This window comes from Perca fluviatilis, chromosome 2 (genome assembly GCF_010015445.1).
Source record: "Perca fluviatilis chromosome 2, GENO_Pfluv_1.0, whole genome shotgun sequence".
In the NCBI taxonomy this organism is placed as follows: Eukaryota; Metazoa; Chordata; class Actinopteri; order Perciformes; family Percidae; genus Perca; species Perca fluviatilis.
Window position 1 is genome coordinate 27986777 of NC_053113.1, and position 16784 is coordinate 28003560.

At 41.1% G+C, this 16784-nt stretch overlaps 1 protein-coding gene and 1 non-coding gene across 2 annotated transcripts in view; both read left to right on the top strand.

Annotated features, from left to right (window-relative positions):
* LOC120572720 (rho guanine nucleotide exchange factor 17-like) overlaps window positions 1–16400 on the top strand; it is a 59613-nt gene extending 43213 nt beyond the window's left edge. Inside the window, exons 2-24 of the mRNA XM_039822108.1 lie at window positions 596–673; window positions 3111–3293; window positions 7222–7338; window positions 8277–8369; window positions 8496–8672; window positions 9128–9178; window positions 9414–9523; window positions 10089–10174; window positions 10357–10475; window positions 10611–10818; window positions 11066–11139; window positions 11255–11338; window positions 11497–11600; window positions 11744–11859; window positions 12061–12180; window positions 12262–12529; window positions 12828–12914; window positions 13223–13290; window positions 13652–13800; window positions 13908–14082; window positions 14306–14401; window positions 14691–14873; window positions 15013–16400. Coding sequence (XP_039678042.1) covers window positions 596–673; window positions 3111–3293; window positions 7222–7338; window positions 8277–8369; window positions 8496–8672; window positions 9128–9178; window positions 9414–9523; window positions 10089–10174; window positions 10357–10475; window positions 10611–10818; window positions 11066–11139; window positions 11255–11338; window positions 11497–11600; window positions 11744–11859; window positions 12061–12180; window positions 12262–12529; window positions 12828–12914; window positions 13223–13290; window positions 13652–13800; window positions 13908–14082; window positions 14306–14401; window positions 14691–14873; window positions 15013–15221 — 2955 coding nt within the window. The 3' untranslated portion in view covers window positions 15222–16400. The remainder of the gene's footprint in view (window positions 1–595; window positions 674–3110; window positions 3294–7221; window positions 7339–8276; window positions 8370–8495; window positions 8673–9127; window positions 9179–9413; window positions 9524–10088; window positions 10175–10356; window positions 10476–10610; window positions 10819–11065; window positions 11140–11254; window positions 11339–11496; window positions 11601–11743; window positions 11860–12060; window positions 12181–12261; window positions 12530–12827; window positions 12915–13222; window positions 13291–13651; window positions 13801–13907; window positions 14083–14305; window positions 14402–14690; window positions 14874–15012) is intronic.
* trnam-cau lies at window positions 5555–5627 on the top strand. Its single transcript has one exon. It is a non-coding gene; the product is annotated as a tRNA-Met (tRNA).
* Window positions 16401–16784: the final 384 nt, after the last annotated feature.

Below are 16784 nucleotides of genomic sequence, written 5' to 3' on the forward strand. Positions count from 1 at the left end.
CATGTACAAGAAATTATCAAATTATGTTGACATTTTTTGTTTTTTGTCTGCCCTTCTTCCCGTCATCGGTCTTTCTTAGTCTCTCGCTTTTATTCTCTCTTTTTCCTTCTCGGCCGTAATGTGTTGGGCTTTTTGTTCACTGTGTGTTGAGCAGCTTATTCACTTGCATATGAATATGCAACAATGACAACATCTTTGCAGTCTTGTCTGTTTGTTTATAATGTCATTGACATTAAAGATCTGATATTTCAATCAAACAGTTGAAGGAACCTAAAGTGGTAGGAACCAAAAAGTCAGAAAGTACGCAGTGATTACTTTGCTTCTCCTAGAAGATTAGGCACATTAGACCAATAATTGATTAAAAACACTACAAAGGGGTTTGAGAATTAAGGCTTGCATACAACAAGATTGTCTTAAATGGCTAGGTGTTACGATGGAGGTACAGGTGTATATCAGTGTGTTGAGTGCTGTGTGCAGTCTACATTTTGTATCCTTCAGTAGAATGTTCCTCTAACTAATGACGGTATGAATATGTGAAGAAGATTAATCTACTGTAAATGCAGTGATGATTGACCTTCTTCTTCTGTTTTCACAGGACATGAGGAAACATGTGATGATGACCCTCTTGGACACAGAGCAGTCATATGTGGAGTCACTACGCAGTCTCATTCAGGTAACATACACATTTCACACTTCTTACATTTCTGGTGTTATAGGATAGCAACGTTCACTTACAGGCACACACATTCTTTTTGCATGTTTTGCCATCACACATGCACGCGCATACACACACACACACACACACACACACACACACACACACACACACACACACACACACACACACACAACATGGTGGATTCACAGATGGCTGAGGACATAAATAACAAATGTAGGTAACAAAGGTGTTATGTAATCCACTTATTGTCATTCAGTCAGGCTAATCTGCAAACCCCATCACAACTCACTGTCATCAGCATTATTATCCGCACACACACACACACACACACACACTCTCTCACTCTCTCTCTCTCTCTCTCTCTCTCTCTCCCTCCATCCTACACCTCTCTATGTCCAACGGATCACTAACCCTTACCCCAAATCTTAGCTGCATCGCTCTCTCTCTTTGTCTGATGCACACACACACACACACACACACACACACACACACACACACACACACACACACACACACACACAACCATCCCCTGTTGTATAACCTGTCACCATTTGCGGTGTGTGGGCGAACAGTGTGTGTGCTTGCTTTCATCTGTGTGAAATGTGTGTGTGTGTGTGGTTGGGATTGGGCACGCACATCCCACATGCACACTGATTTTTCTGCGCTTCTCCCTTTACATGTGTTTCTGTGTGTGTGTGTGTGTGTGTGTGTGTGTGTGTGTGTGTGTGTGTGTGTGTGTGGCCACAAAGTGAATAATCCTGGGCTGTGTTTCCATGGCGACAAAGGGAAAGTAAGTGTTACCACGGTGACTGCAGTGAGAGTGCAGATCCCTGAAGGAGGGTGTCAGATGTGGTTCAGCTGAGACAGCTCTACAGCGGCACTTCCCAAAGTTGAAATCGGACTCTTTCTCCTTGTTTCTTTTTTGGGTGGCTTAGGATGGTCTCAAATACCTGGTCTGACGTAAAGAATTAATATGAGCTGTACTAATCAATGTTTTCATAATGACATTGGATCAAATGCCTACATGTATGTGAAAGATGTCGCACGTAGTGTCAGACCCACACACACTGTAACTATCACCGACTCTCCAGTCCCCCACAGTCATACTACATGCTACATTTTAGCCTATTGTAGTTCATAGGAATTAACAGAAGAGCAAATATTGGACTTGAATCAATGTGTGACATAATCGCTGTCACCAGATTGGACTGACTTTTAGATAATGTTACATTAAAACGCTACACAGTAGTAGGGAGTCGGGAGATACCTAAAAGATGCAGAGAAAGTAGCTCTGTGGAAGCAGGGCTGGAGGCCACTAATCTAGAGCTACCCTCACACAGTTTATTCATTAGCCGACTAATTTCCAATCAGTCGACAATTATAGTCACATCTTTAGGATAACAATGACATTTGAGAAGATACTTTCGCCTTTCATAAGCACTTGTTGATAAAGAGATCATCCTTATCAAAGAAGTCAAAAACAATCCTCTTTATCAAACTATGTGTGGCTCCATCTGAATTAAAAGTAGGAAGCTTCCATTAGAACCCGATGTTTCCCTGTGACATAAAGTTACTGGACTCTTATTGACTGTAACATATTTTTAAGATAAATTAGTTAAAGGAAGCTGAATCACTGCTGCATTAAAACATATCTGTGTCCCAACTTACTTCAAAACAAATAGTTTTAGCCAGCAGATTGGATTAGTCATCAAATGTGTCATGGAGTCAGGCAGTGAGCCACACACGGTTGACTGGACTGAACAGCTTCTGGATTCTCGGGTCACATCGGTCTGAATCCATTTTATACAGTAAATTAAATCTCTAAATTTCCCTCAGCTTTTAATGGATTGCTGTGTGCATGTCTATGAGGCATAGTGTGTCACGCACTGCTGAAAAACTGATTAATCTACAAAAGTCCATTTTATTGTGTGTATGGAGTTACCTTGAGGCCCGAGTAAAATAAAAAAAAGAAAATGTAATCATCAGGAGAAAAGAAGGAGGAAAGGGTGTGAAATTATATGCAGACACAAATTTGATATAACTACTTGAATTGTTACTGTGGCATTTACACCAACATGGCCGATGTGCATTCACATCATATTGTTCAGACTGCATTTGTGGAGTTATCAGTGATTCCTGAGTTCTATCTCCCACTTGGTGAAAAGAACTGAATAGAAAGTGTTACCAAACCTGGAGCAAAATGTCTGCCAACATTCACTGGCAGTTACATCTTGATAACATCCAATATTAACACTTACAATAATCACCATACAGTAGCTAATTTAAAAGGAGCTATGACAATAATTACATCTCAAAGTTCTCAGTGCTAGAAACTTGTCAAACAAATTGCCCTGACAGCCATCTTAACTTGGTGCATATTTAAATGATTTGAAATGGCCTGTAACTAACTGGTTTTCTTGTCCCCCCTCAGGGCTACATGCGTCCTCTCAAACAGCAGGACAGCGGCTCCATAGTGGACCCTCTGCTGGTGGACGAGATGTTTTACCAGATCCCGGAGATCCTGGAGCACCACGAGCACTTCCTCGAGCAAGTCGCCGGCTGCGTCAGCCAATGGCACGATAGGCAGACCGTCGGAAACATCCTTATTCAATCCGTGAGTAGAGATGACAATAAAGTGTCATCTCCTGTTATCTTTAATACTAAGATATGTAATTCATATGTGTCATTCTTATGAGTTTGAACTTTACAAATAGTAGGAGTATTGAAATGAATCATTGCATCGATGCATCGCGATGCGGACGTGGATGATTCTGCGTCCATGCAGTGACCGACCATAATCGATTATTGCCTACTGATGTTACTTGTTGATTTCCTGCTCGCTTCTTTTTTTGTGTCTGCCTTTTGTCTGTTGTGTTCCGCCGCGCTACATTCAGGAAGTGTCTTTTTCAAGAGCAGGTACAATAGAAAGGGGATTTCATATATGTCTGCTTGGATTTGTCGATGAAAACCGTGTGTAGTAATATATAATAATATTGAGGTGAAGCATTGTGATGCATCGTATATCGATTCGAATCGTTGACAGGGTAATCCTAATCAAATCGTGAAAGCAGTGAAGATTCTCACCCCTACCACACAGTCACATTTTCAGAAGGGGAAGCCAGCTATTTTACTCTTTTGAAAGTTTAGTTCATAATCTGACTTTGGGTGGAATTAGTTTGAATTTGAGGATGCATTACAACATGTAATGCTCTCTCCTTTCATCCAGCTGCTCCGCCGTTACTTTCCCTGACTTACTGTAAGTCTTTTATCTTGATGCACGTGTGCCCACGTTAAAAAAGCCAATTAGGAAGCGGTTTACCCTCAAACGTGGCAGAGAAAATCGGCTTTCTCTAGGAGAAATCTGGCTGGGGAAATCAGGTTTGTCGTTGACATGATGCTAAGAGAACAGGTCACTGTGGAAAGTGCCTGACTTAAGAGTTTTCAACTCTCTTCTTCTTTGTGCTGTAGGAATGTATTCAGCATATGTTAGCATTGTTAGCTTGTGTATGTGGCATGTAAGGTGAGTGTGTGAGATAGTTAACCTCTGACAGTAGCAGTAATTCCTTTCCTTCTCTCAATAGCATCCATCATGAAAACAAAGGCTGGGGGTGTGTGAAACTTGTGTAAACTTTGTGTTAAAATGCAACAGTGTGAATTATATTAGCATCCCCAAGCTCAAATCAACAGTAACTAATGAACAGCCCACCTAAAAGTACATGTACTGCTGTTCGACAGATGCAGTGTACTTTACTTCTCTGGGACGATTGTATTGGTATGTTGCTTTTATTCTCCTTGCAAGATAAGAAAAAGGACAGAATATCCAGTAAGGTTTGATAGCAGACCGTTGATCAGCTCTGGGAAGCGTTGGTTTTCAAATTCAGGCTTAGTTAAAGGGGAAGAAAATTAATTATTCAAATGCAGTTGCAGTTTTATTATGAAACCAATGCATAGAGGTTATCTTATACTTTGAAAAATTCTGATTTCTGATCTACTGTGGTGCAGCAGTAAAGCAAATTGTACGGACATGACATATGAAATGTAATTTACTATAGACTCCAGAGCTTGAATAAATAAACCGTCTTTAAAAGCATTATTGACAGTAGGGTGGACTGGAGGGAAGCTGTTTTTAATGAGAGACAGTTAGTTGGCAACTTTGGTTTAATATGTTGTCTTCCCATTGACCTCTTGTCGACCCATTTACAATTTCCCATGACTGGAGGGCGGTTCTCAACCTAGACTTTCAAAAACAGTGTTCCAAAACATCAGAGTTGGGCTAAATGTCAGGTTTCTGTCTTTTAGAATGAAAGAGCAAAGAAGGTCTTGTCTCGGCGAACCATTTACATATAGTCAGAAATTCACTGCAAAAAAGCACATGGAGCACAGTTTCTTCATAGACAGACCAGTTGACCAGAATGCAGTGTGGCTACTACAGGCAGCTTTTGTTTTTTATTTAGTGGGAGAAAAAAAACCTCACTCTCTTGCTATGTTAATGCTATTGTTGTCCCTCTCAGCAGCTCACAGCTTGAATGAAACCGTTTCACAAACTCTCACTGGAGACACAAACTGTCACACAATGTGAGAAATGCAGGAAACCACTAACTGAATTGAAAGCAGATGAAGAAGATTGAGGAAAAATTGCTGCACCAAAAAACTAAAGTTACCTTATCTCACACTTCATACCTCCTGAAATACATTCACAGATTAAACCGTGCTATATATATAGAGAAGAGAGAGAGACAGAGAGAGAGAGAGAGAGAGAGACGCACACACACACAGACTCTCCACACTGCTCAGGCTGAGCCTCCCTCCCCCGCTCTTTCCCCCTCCTCACTCCGTTGCAGCTCTTTAAGTGTCAGCAGCTGCAATGTGCTACAGGCCTCGTTGGCGCAGTAGGCAGCGCGTCAGTCTCATAATCTGAAGGTCGTGAGTTCGAGCCTCACACGGGGCAGCGTTTTGCTCCACTGTCTGCTCTTTAAAGTGGCAGATCTGCTGTGTCATTGCTCGATGGTTTAGCGCAAAATGTCAGCTTTGTCTCACAAACAGCAGTAAATGCAAAATCTGTAAAATACAATAATCAGAATTCTATCCTCACTTTCTGCTCTTTGCTTATAAAAAGATATAGATATAAAACAGATATGTCATCTAAACAGATATGTCATCTATGTATTTTGCAGAGTTGATTGTCATGGATTAACAGTTTTAGACTCTGCTAATATGTTTAACAAAATTTTTTTGCATTTATTTTGCACACCTTAAAGAAATATGTCCATGATTTTTTTTGTATAAACATCAATGCAGACTGTGCATTGCCTGTAAATACACATACTTTAGCATTTAGATAGTAATTTGGATTTTATTTGGTTTATTGACACCTCCCTGATAGATTTATAAAATACAACATATCAGATTAAAGTGATTAAAGTGATTAAGTACTGGACTTATTTCCATTGTTGTCTGTGGTGTTTTCACAGTTAAATTCATCATGATATCCTGGAACTTACAGTGATCATCACATCCAAATCAACCAACACATAGGAAATAAACACTTAAAAAAAATAAAACCTTAAAAGTATAGATGAAAACAGATTATACAACAAACCAATATTCCATTCCAAAAAATAAAACAATTAGAGTTCCATGTTTCAACAACTAAAACCTATAAAATGTAAAATGCAGGGACAGTCTCTGCCCTCTAGTTGTGAAAGAAATCAGGTCAGGGTGAATCATCTCTGTGTTTATGTGTATGTTTTAGGGAGGGAAAGAACTATTCTATTCTTTTCTAACGCCAGCCAAAACAAATTGAATGCCACTAACACCAAGGTTTCTTTGGTAATCTCTTCGATTACAGCTCTCTTTTGCTGTTATCATGATGTAGTTACACAGTGACAAATACAACTTATATTAAATGTTAACTGTTGAGCACATATAAAGAGCTTAAAGTGAACCAATATAGAAATGCACCGATCGTTTTCTTTTATTTGTACCATTTGTTATTCTTGGTTGTTTACCCAAATGCAAGAATGTACCTGGGAAATATTCATCCTGGAATGGGTAATGGATATTTTTTGGTGTTGGTGAAGTAAATAAGCTTGTGAAATCTTCTGATATTAAATGAGAATGTTATTTTCAACAGGTTTGATCCTACAATAGTTGTATTATTCGTTTTGATTATGCATAAAAAGTAAAAAAGAAATAGAATTTAAAAAAAATAAAAAAATAAAAAATAAAGAACATACTGAAATGATTGTCTTATTGTGTTATTTTTTCCCCCTACCAATCAACTAATTATTCCAGGTCTTATAGCACCTCAGATATTCTCCTTTAAGGTATTGGTGAACTTAAACAAAGCTATTGTCACACAGCAGTTCCCTTTATTTTACAAACAGGGTTGTGGTTTAAATGACAGGTTGCATATAACTGCACCAATCTCTACCTGCTTTTCATAAAAACATGTATTCCGTCAGATCAATGTTAAACATGCCATCGTCACATAAAAGTGTACACATAGTAACTTCAATTTATTCTCTTCTCCTCCTTCTCAGTTCTCCAAAGAGACTCTAGCCAATATGTATTCGGCGTACATCGACAACTTCCTCAACGCCAGAGATGCTGTGAGGATTGCCAAGGAGGCCAAACCAGCGTTTCACAAGTTCCTAGAGGTAGGTGTTGGACAGAGTCACAGGATGTCCTGTATTGTCTGTGCAGCTGCTCTTATGTGTTGCTTTGGAAAAGGAGGAAACAGTCTAGACATTTTGGTCTGGTGGAAAGAGCCTTTTAAGCCTGTTAGATCCTGAAAAGGGCTGTCTCTATTTGCCAATGTTAGGTGAGTGTGACTGTGAGTGTGCGTGTGGGTGTGCATACAGCTATAGGACTTCAGGATTAGTTTTATGAATTGACAATATCGTGTTTAGTCATGTATGTTTCTGAAAAAAGATGTTACACTCTTGATCAAAATGCAAGAAAAAAAACATGTGTTTTGACATAGGGGCTTAAAATCATGTAATGTGAGGAGCAGTTTATCTTCCTCTGCTCATGGGATCTGGAAGATCTAAAATGTTTTCGCAATGCCAGATACTACTGAAATTGATTTTCTCTCTCTATAAATGTGTGTGTGTATGTGTGTGTGTTTGTGTATATATATTTCTTTTTCATTTTCTGGGTATGGGAACTGTAAGTAAGGACAAATGATTGTAAGTGAAATGTTCATCAAACCCAACGTTTGAACCAATTAAACGAGATAATTTGACTTAAAAACCCAGGGATATTTAGCAAAATGTTCAGTTAACTTTGGTAGACACGTGTTGTACACTTTGATGCTGTTGTGTGCCACTGCCGATGCAAAAATGTAATCAGACGCCACAAAAACCTGTCAGTCAGTTCCTTGTCCTGTTCTTAGTTTTCAACTACAAAGAGCTTTGTGCCAGGCAGGCTTATTACAGTGGAACCCCTTTGCCATCTTGTGGTGGAGACAAGAAGTGCAACACCGACCTGATTTGAGAGCCAATCGTCTTATTACTTTGGATTACTTGGAGTCTTTCACACTCTCTTCTTACATCCTTGCTCTGTCTCCATCCTCCTCCTTTTTTCACCCCAACAGCAAAACATGCGTGAGAACAAGGAGAAACAGGCTCTGGGTGATCTGATGATTAAACCAGTCCAGAGGATTCCTCGATATGAGCTGCTCGTCAAGGTGAATTCTCTCAAAATATAGCTGCGTACTTTCTGTATCCTGCAAGTATCCTCACCCTGTGCTTAGTGACAAGAAGCTCATATAAAGGGAGATTCATTAATTTGTATTTGTGTTGTTTTGTTCAAGGACCTGCTCAAGCACACCGCGGAGGATCACCCAGACCACCCATACTTACTGGACGCCCAGAGGGACATCAAGCGACTGGCTGAGAAGATCAATAAGGGCCGTCGCTCCGCTGAGGAGGCGGAGAGGGAGGCCAGGGTCATCCAGGAGATCGAGGCGCACATAGAGGGAGTTGAACATGTGAGATACTTATTACTGTGGAGATGACCGTTGGGTTTACAGCTGATGTTTTGTCTACAGTGTGTCTGTTAACTTCAAGGCTGTTTTTAATGGTTGATTAATGTGCAGAATATTTTCTTCATTAATTGATTAATTTTTTCATCATAAAATGTAAGAAACTAGTAAAAGTGCCGGTCACAATTATGCTATCACGTTGCTTGTTTTGTCCTTCTTACATTTTGAAGTCTAAAGGCTTGCAGTGTTTCCCAGTGCTTATGGCTTTTGTACAGCTCTAAAAGAGTAAAATGGCGACAGTTTAGTTATTTGTATGGTATGAGGTGATCACAACTTCTGTGTGTGTGTGTGTGTGTGTGTGTGTGTGTGTGTGTGTGTGTGTGTGTGTGTGTGTGTGTGTGTGTGTGTGTGTGTGTGTGTGTGTGTGTGTGTGTGTGTGTGTGTGTGTGTGTGTGTGTTAGATTCTGAACCCCCAGAGGAAGTTCTTGAGACAGGAAATGGTCATGGAGGCGGTAAGAAGTACTTTGTGAATTGATAAATGTTTGTAGCATAGTAGTCAGAAGTTAGTTTAGAAGTTTCTAAACTGGTGTCATGTCTTGGAAAATAAGTCAAAGTAATAAAAATGATTTAAGCAAACTGTATTATAAGTATCATATTGTGTTAAAACTTTGAATTTTATATGGTTGTCCCAGAGCCCAAGATTAGATTTTCTGAGCTCATCTCTCCTTTCTCTCTCTCTCTCTGTAGAAGACAGTTGGTGGAAAGAAAGACCGTTCTCTCTTCCTCTTCAGTGATCTGATCATCTGCACCACTCTCAAGAGGAAGTCTGGCTCGCTAAGACGCAGCTCAATGAGCCTGTATGTGACACACACACACACACACACACACACACACACACACACACACACACACACACACACACACACACACACACACACACACACACACACACACACACACACAGTGCATTTCACTATCTTTGTGGGGACCCGTCATTGACATGATGCATTCCCTAGCCCGTTACCCTAACCTTAACCATCACAACTAAATGCCTAACCTTAACCCTTACCCTCACCCTAACCGTATCCTGATTCTAACCCTATAACCAAGTCTTAATCCTCAAACAGCCCTTTAAAGTTGTGGGGTCCAGCATTTTGGCCCCACAAAGCTGTCCAGACCCCACAAGTATAGTGTATTCCCGGTTTTTGGACCCCATAAATGTAGTTAAACGAGAACACACACACACACACACACGCACGCACGCACGCACGCCATCATAATATAGTTTCCAAACCACACTGCCCCCTGGTGTTGTACAACAGGCCATGCTTTCTACAATGTTTGCCAAAATGTGTTAGTATTGACCTTTTTCTTTTTCTTTTTTTCTGTCTCTTCTTCTGCTTTTCGCTCTCTCACTCTTAGATACTCTGCTGCGAGTGTGATTGATACTTCCAGTAAATACAAGTTCCTGTGGAAGCTTCCCCTGGAGGACGTGGAGGTGGTGAAAAGTAAGGCTCCATCTATAGATCGCACACATGCAACTGCCAATATTGTCATTTCATTTTTTCAATGTGTGTTGCCTGATCCATCAATATTAAAATTAGATATTATCAGGTTTTTTTTCCTTATGATTTTTTTATGATAGTGTTCAGTCCTTTAACACTTTAATTGAAATAAATCTCTGCACCAGGCCCCACTCAGGCAACAAACAAGGAGACCATCCAGAAGATGATAAGTCGATTAGACGAGGATCTCAGCACTCTGGGTCAGATCAGCAAACTGTCTGAGACCCTCAGCTTCCCACACCAGGTACTGTGTATATATATATACACACACACACACACAAACGCACACACTTCGATCTGTCTTATTGTGTTCTGTTCTGTGGTGTGGTACAACATCTAATGGTCTTGGTCTTTTTGTTGTTGTTTCCATCTCTTTCAGTCCCTTGACGAAGTGATAAAGGATCTGATGGCATCCGTGCACAGGGAGCTGTCAGAGAAGCAGTCTCTGGCCTTCAGCATGACCTTCCTGCCCACAAAGCTGGAGTTCACCACGGCCTCCGCTGAGAGCAACTTCATCTTCGAGTTCACCTCGCCTGACACTCGGTCCAACTTTGAACAGGCCTTTGAAGATGCCAAGAAGAAGCTAGGTCAGTGAAAAAGCTAAATATTATTTTCTGCACTGTAGCTTGTTAGGTACAGTAGACAAAGACAGTCATAGCAGCAGCATGTGGATGCAGTGGTGTATGCCCAGCTGCATTAAGCATCTTAAATATTTTTTTCTTGTCATTTTCACAAGCTTCCTTACGCAAAAAAATGTGTTTATTTCATTAGAATATAAATGCTGTAATTATTATTCTTTATTTGGTCTAATTGTCAATGTGTCATTGTGTTTAGCAATGAATAAGGACCAGTGGGACCCAGAGTTCCTGAAGGCCATTCCTATTATGAAGACACGTAGTGGAATGCAGGTGAGAGCAGCAGATTCATGATTTATGTCATTTAAATCCGTTCATACCGGTAGACAAGCTCTCTTTACGGATGTACAAAAGTCCTCTCCACTAATGTATTGCTGTTTGTTTCCAGTTTTCGTGTGCCTCTCCCAGCCACAGCAGTCCTGACAGTGGCTGTGAGGTGTGGGTGTGTAACAGCGATGGATACGTGGGCCAGGTGTGAGAAAATACTGCAAATGGTTCTTTAATTTAGTAACCAATAAGCTTTAGGTGACAATAAACATTCACTTATTACAGAGCCGGTCCTTTGATTCCATGTGCTTTCTGATGGTGAAGTAGTTTGACTGATGCGATGGTGATGTTTTCTCTCCCCAGGTGTGTCTGTTGAACATCAAAGATGAGCCAACAGTTGAGGCCTGTATCGCTGTCTGCTCAGCAAGAATCATATGTATCGCTGCGGTACCAGGACTCAAGGGAAGGTCAGTATATACACACACACACACACACACACACACACGATTGCATTAAAACCTCACTTACGTTGCACCTGGCTGGTTCATTGACTCTATCCCTAACTTCATTTATATTCTGTACCATTAACAAATGATTCTTCACCTCGTAGGGAGCGTGGATCAGAGCCCAGGCTGGCCACTGCCTCCGGAGCACCTGGTCCCACCCAGCAGCAGCTCCATATATCTATCTCTCATTCATCTCTGGAGCTGACGGAGCGACCTACAGGTTGGTCCATAAAGGTTTTACAACATGAGAAGCAGCAAGAGATCCTATTTTTAAAACAAACTGGGTTGTAAATTGTAAGCTGCTATAGTCCTATCCTATTTACTATTAGCCATTGTGTATAACGTTGACGTGTATTGTACCTGTACGTACTGCAGTTTTCCGTTGTATAAATTTTTTCACTGATCAACTGATTGTTTCCAGGACCAGGGGCGGAGCTTGTTCCTTTTGACAGTGATGACACGGATGACGAGGATTCACCCAGCCCTTCCTCCACTCTACAGAGTCAGGCCAGTCACTCCACCATATCATCCAGCTATGGCAGTGAGTATAAAAAAAACACTCCAGTCGCACACACACTTACTGTATACACTTATTACATTCTTTTTCATTTCCCACTCTAAGATGACGAGGGCACAGGCTCAAAGGACATGGCTACAGAGACGACCAGCAGTGAGGAGGAGCAGGAGTTCCCAGTGGCGAGCTCCTACGGAGCTCCGGGAATATTGGGGGTTGGCGGCGGAAGTCGCGCCCACACAGAGAGCCCTATGGACGGCCGCGCCATGCGCCGCTCCTCCCGGGGCTCGTTCACCAGGGCGAGCCTGGAAGACCTGCTCAGCATCGACCCGGAGGCCTACCAGAGCTCTGTGTGGCTGGGCACGGAGGATGGATGGTGTGTGACACACACACACACACACACACACACACACACACACACACACACACACACACACACACATAAACCTTCGTGTCAGGCAGACACACACCATAAACCTTCGGTCTTAAGAATGAACAAAAGTGGAGTTATGAGACTTTAAAGACTTGTATGGACCATTCCCATTATGGACATATCAACAAACCTACTCGCAAATTAACTTTTCTTTTTTTATTTTTACACAGAAATAGCTTACCCCCTTATTGGTGGGCTGATTTCATCACCTAATCTCCTATAATGCTTCTGTTTCTGTTAGCATCCATGTGTACCAGTCCTCGGACAACATCCGTAACCGTAAGAACAGCATGAAGATGCAACACTCAGCCTCCATCCTCTGTGTACTGTGAGTTACCTTCTTGGCCTCGACTTTACCTTTAAAAAAAACTCAAATAATAGTGGAATTTATGCTGTGTTAGAAGATAAAAAATGTGGAGTGAGTAAGTTGGAGGAAACGTGGATGGAAAGCTATTTGATGCAGCTGGGTTTGAATGTGTTGTGTCAGGTTTGTCTCCTGTCGGCCTCAGCTTTCCCGTTTCTGCTACCTAACAGGATATCTTTGTATTATTACTATTGTTATCTCATTCATTGTATGCTCCACAAATTATAATTTTCCTTTTTTTTTTCATTTTGACATCCCTCCTTTCCTTATAGGTATTTGGACAACAAAGTGTTTGTGTCCTTAGCCAATGGAGAGGTGATCGTCTATCAGAGAGAAGCAGGTAAACTGGGCATGTGGAGCGAGTTGGGACGCTTTTTGGCTCCTTTTAATTTAGTCATGTGATTTAGTTGATTTAGCCATGCTAGTCTCCACCCATGGTGGGAGTGCTGACATTACCGTTGCCTGTTTCAAAAGTTATCCCGCTTGCTTCCACACACATCATTTAAAGATATAAATTGAATTTTCAATCTTCTACATACAAGACAAGAAAAGGAAGTTAAATATATATATATATATATATATATATATATATATATATATATATATATAGTTTTCAAGTTGAAAACCACTTAATACCATTAATTATTTATGTTTCTTCTTTGTTATATATCTGTATAATCCCCCGTAATCTCTCTCTGCAGGTAGTTTCTGGGACTCTCAGTCTTCTCAGACATTGGTTCTGGGCACGCCCAGTAGCCCTGTCACCAAAATGGTTCCTGTAGGAGGAAAGCTGTGGTGTGGCTCACAGAACAGAGTCCTTATTATCAACACAACTACACTGGTACAAGAGGTAGGTAGAAATATGGACAGATGTGTGTACGGGTGAATAAACCACAAGGCAAACGGAACAATCAGTGTGTGAGTGTGTGTGTGTGACAATTGTTCTCTCCCTCTCAGCACTGGTTCCAGGTGGGCACAGACAGCAGTCGGTGCGTGACTTGCATGGTGGCGTACGGTCAGGGGGTGTGGTTGGCGTTGCAGGGCAGTGCGCAGGTCAAACTGTACCACGCTCAGACCCTGGAGAGCCTCACCGAGGTGGACGTGGCACCTGCTGTGCATAAGATGCTTGCAGGTAAACACACGAGTGACAGAAATGTGTATATTATTTTATTCTGGACAGTTCTCATATGCAGGAGCTTTTTCTTTATTTTTCTTTCTCTGCTCCCTCAATTTTAATCCCCACTTCAATCTCTCTGTCTCTCACCTTTACTCCTTCCTTCATCCTCACCACTTATTCTCCCCTGACCTCCATCCCATCTCCACTATCCCACTCTCTTTTCTTTCTCTCCATTCAGGTGCAGATGCCATCATCAGACAGCACAAAGCTGCCTGTCTGAGAATCACAGCATTGCTGGCATGTAAAGATCTGCTCTGGATCGGCACCAGTGCAGGTAAAATCACACTTGTTAGCCTAAGAAATCAAAAACTACATTAACCCGATAATTAAACCGAATTACCATTTTGTTTCATTTTATTATACAATCAGCTATGGGTTGCGATTCAAAGGTCTAGAAACAAGCTAAAACTTAAATTCACATGCAAACAGCATTACAAAAGTCATATGCTATACGTAATATTTAGTGTTTATGTTTGCAATGGTAGAATTTGCGAATTTCTACATTGATCATGACGTATTGGATTAAAAAAGAAAGCACATTTTAAGATGGTGTTCTTCTACAGGGGTGGTCCTTACGCTGGTGATCCCAGCGGTGAGCTCTGGAACCGGGGCTGGGACACTGAAATCTCCCCAGGTGCCAATGGGCTCGGCTCACGGACACACGGGCCACGTTCGCTTTCTGACATCAATTGAACTACCGGAAGGGTTTGACATGAACTTCCCTCCTATGGCAGCTGACTCTACAGGTTTTTTTTTTATTTTTATTTTTTAAATATACGTGCTCTCTTGTCTACTTCTGCAGAAGAAAAATGTAACTGCTGAACTGAAGTTGTATCTTCACTTGTAACTTCCCTTGACCTATAATCTATCCTCCCTGTTTTCTAGGCAACCAATCCCAAAGTGGCAGCACAGTTGATGGGAACCTCCAAAGGCGTGACTCTTCGCGTCGCCGAGCTTCTGCCCTCATCCCTTCAAAAACCAACCACCTAGTAATTTCCGGTGGCGACGGCTATGAGGACTTCAGACTGACCAATAGCAGTGAAACAGTCGGACGGGATGACAGTACCAACCATCTTTTGCTTTGGAAGGTCTGAGACAATCAAACCCGATTTGAACAACCCGCCCCAACCTCCCTTTATCTGAGAACTGCGCACAATTTCCTGCCCTTTTCCCCACCGGACTCCTCACTTTTTGGTGTTGTTGTTTTGGTCTTCTGCTCAGTCCACCAGTCTCTATGTGCACAATGTGGCTGTCAACTCCCTCCTGGCCTTACTAATGAATATGATCACTTCAAAGCCAGTTTTCTTGTGTTAATGTTTCTGATGGTGTGCGTTGTACCTCACTGAGTGGTGTCTGTGCGTGTGTATTTGTTTGCGAATAATGTCTAGAAGAGTGTCTTTAAACTCAAGTCATTACTAAATGAGACCGAAGAAGACGGAGAAGGGGAGAATGAAACTTTCAAGTGAAGAGAAAGACAGAAGAGGACTTGGACTCTGCAGAATGTCCTTGCACAGGAGGTTGAAAGAAGACATTTAAGTGACACATGTACTTTCCTTTGACATTTTCTCTGTTTTTTTGGACTTGGACATCAACCCTTTACTCCATCATCACTTCGTCTTAGCCTGAACTGCAGACACAATGCCTCCAGATGATCAGAGGCAAATGTCATGTCAAAATATACGAATGGAAACTATATATATATATATATATATATATATATATATATATATATATATATATATATATATATATATATATATATATATATATATATATACATACAAAAACATACCATCACAGACTGTAGTTTAATGGATATCCTGGATTTGCATCCATTTCTGCAACTACAGTAGAGCTCAAGCATGGAAGAGAGGTTCAGTTGACATCTGTGAGCTTTTAAAGGAGTAAAAGACAGAGTATTCTTGTCATCTAGACACACCCCCTAATGGCAGTAGGGTTGTAATAATATCTACTCCACGATCATTGCTTATAGATGTGAGACTGCTGAAATAATCCTTTCTCCTGTAGAGGGAGAGTGAATATCATTAAAGTGCAATATGTGGCAAGGGTATCTAGCAAGGCACATGCACACAGTCACACACACACATTAATGCACAGCCTTCACTCACTGAAGACATTGGTGAGAAACATAAATGTGTGTTTTCCACAGCTAATCACTTTGTGTCAGATTTTGTTAAGTTTTTGTTGGAGTTGAGTAGAAAAAAAATTGGATTGGAGATGTTCCTCCTTAACATGACTATGCCAAAGCCTTGTATGTGTTACAGTTTTGGCATTAAGGGATCTGAAAAGATTCGTTGTCCATGAATTTTCAGTTTGTTGAGCAGAAATCAGGAGCTGGTGTTACTGACTTTTATGACGCTAGGCTGTGGTAGCAGATAACGACAGTTATGTACAGTATTTATGGTTTTGATTTTACCGCCTTCTTTTACAGCACTTAATTTATAGACGATTTAGCTTTCACTTTTTGTTTTTGAATTGAAGAACATGGAGGCCCTGGCTTGATTAGCAGAATAGATAAATGGGTATGGTTTGGTTCTGGCACACAGACATACACAGCAGGGGTGTAACGATGCAGTTCAGTCATGGTTCGGTACGATGCACAATACAGGGTTTTTGTTTCGGAGTTGTGTAACTCC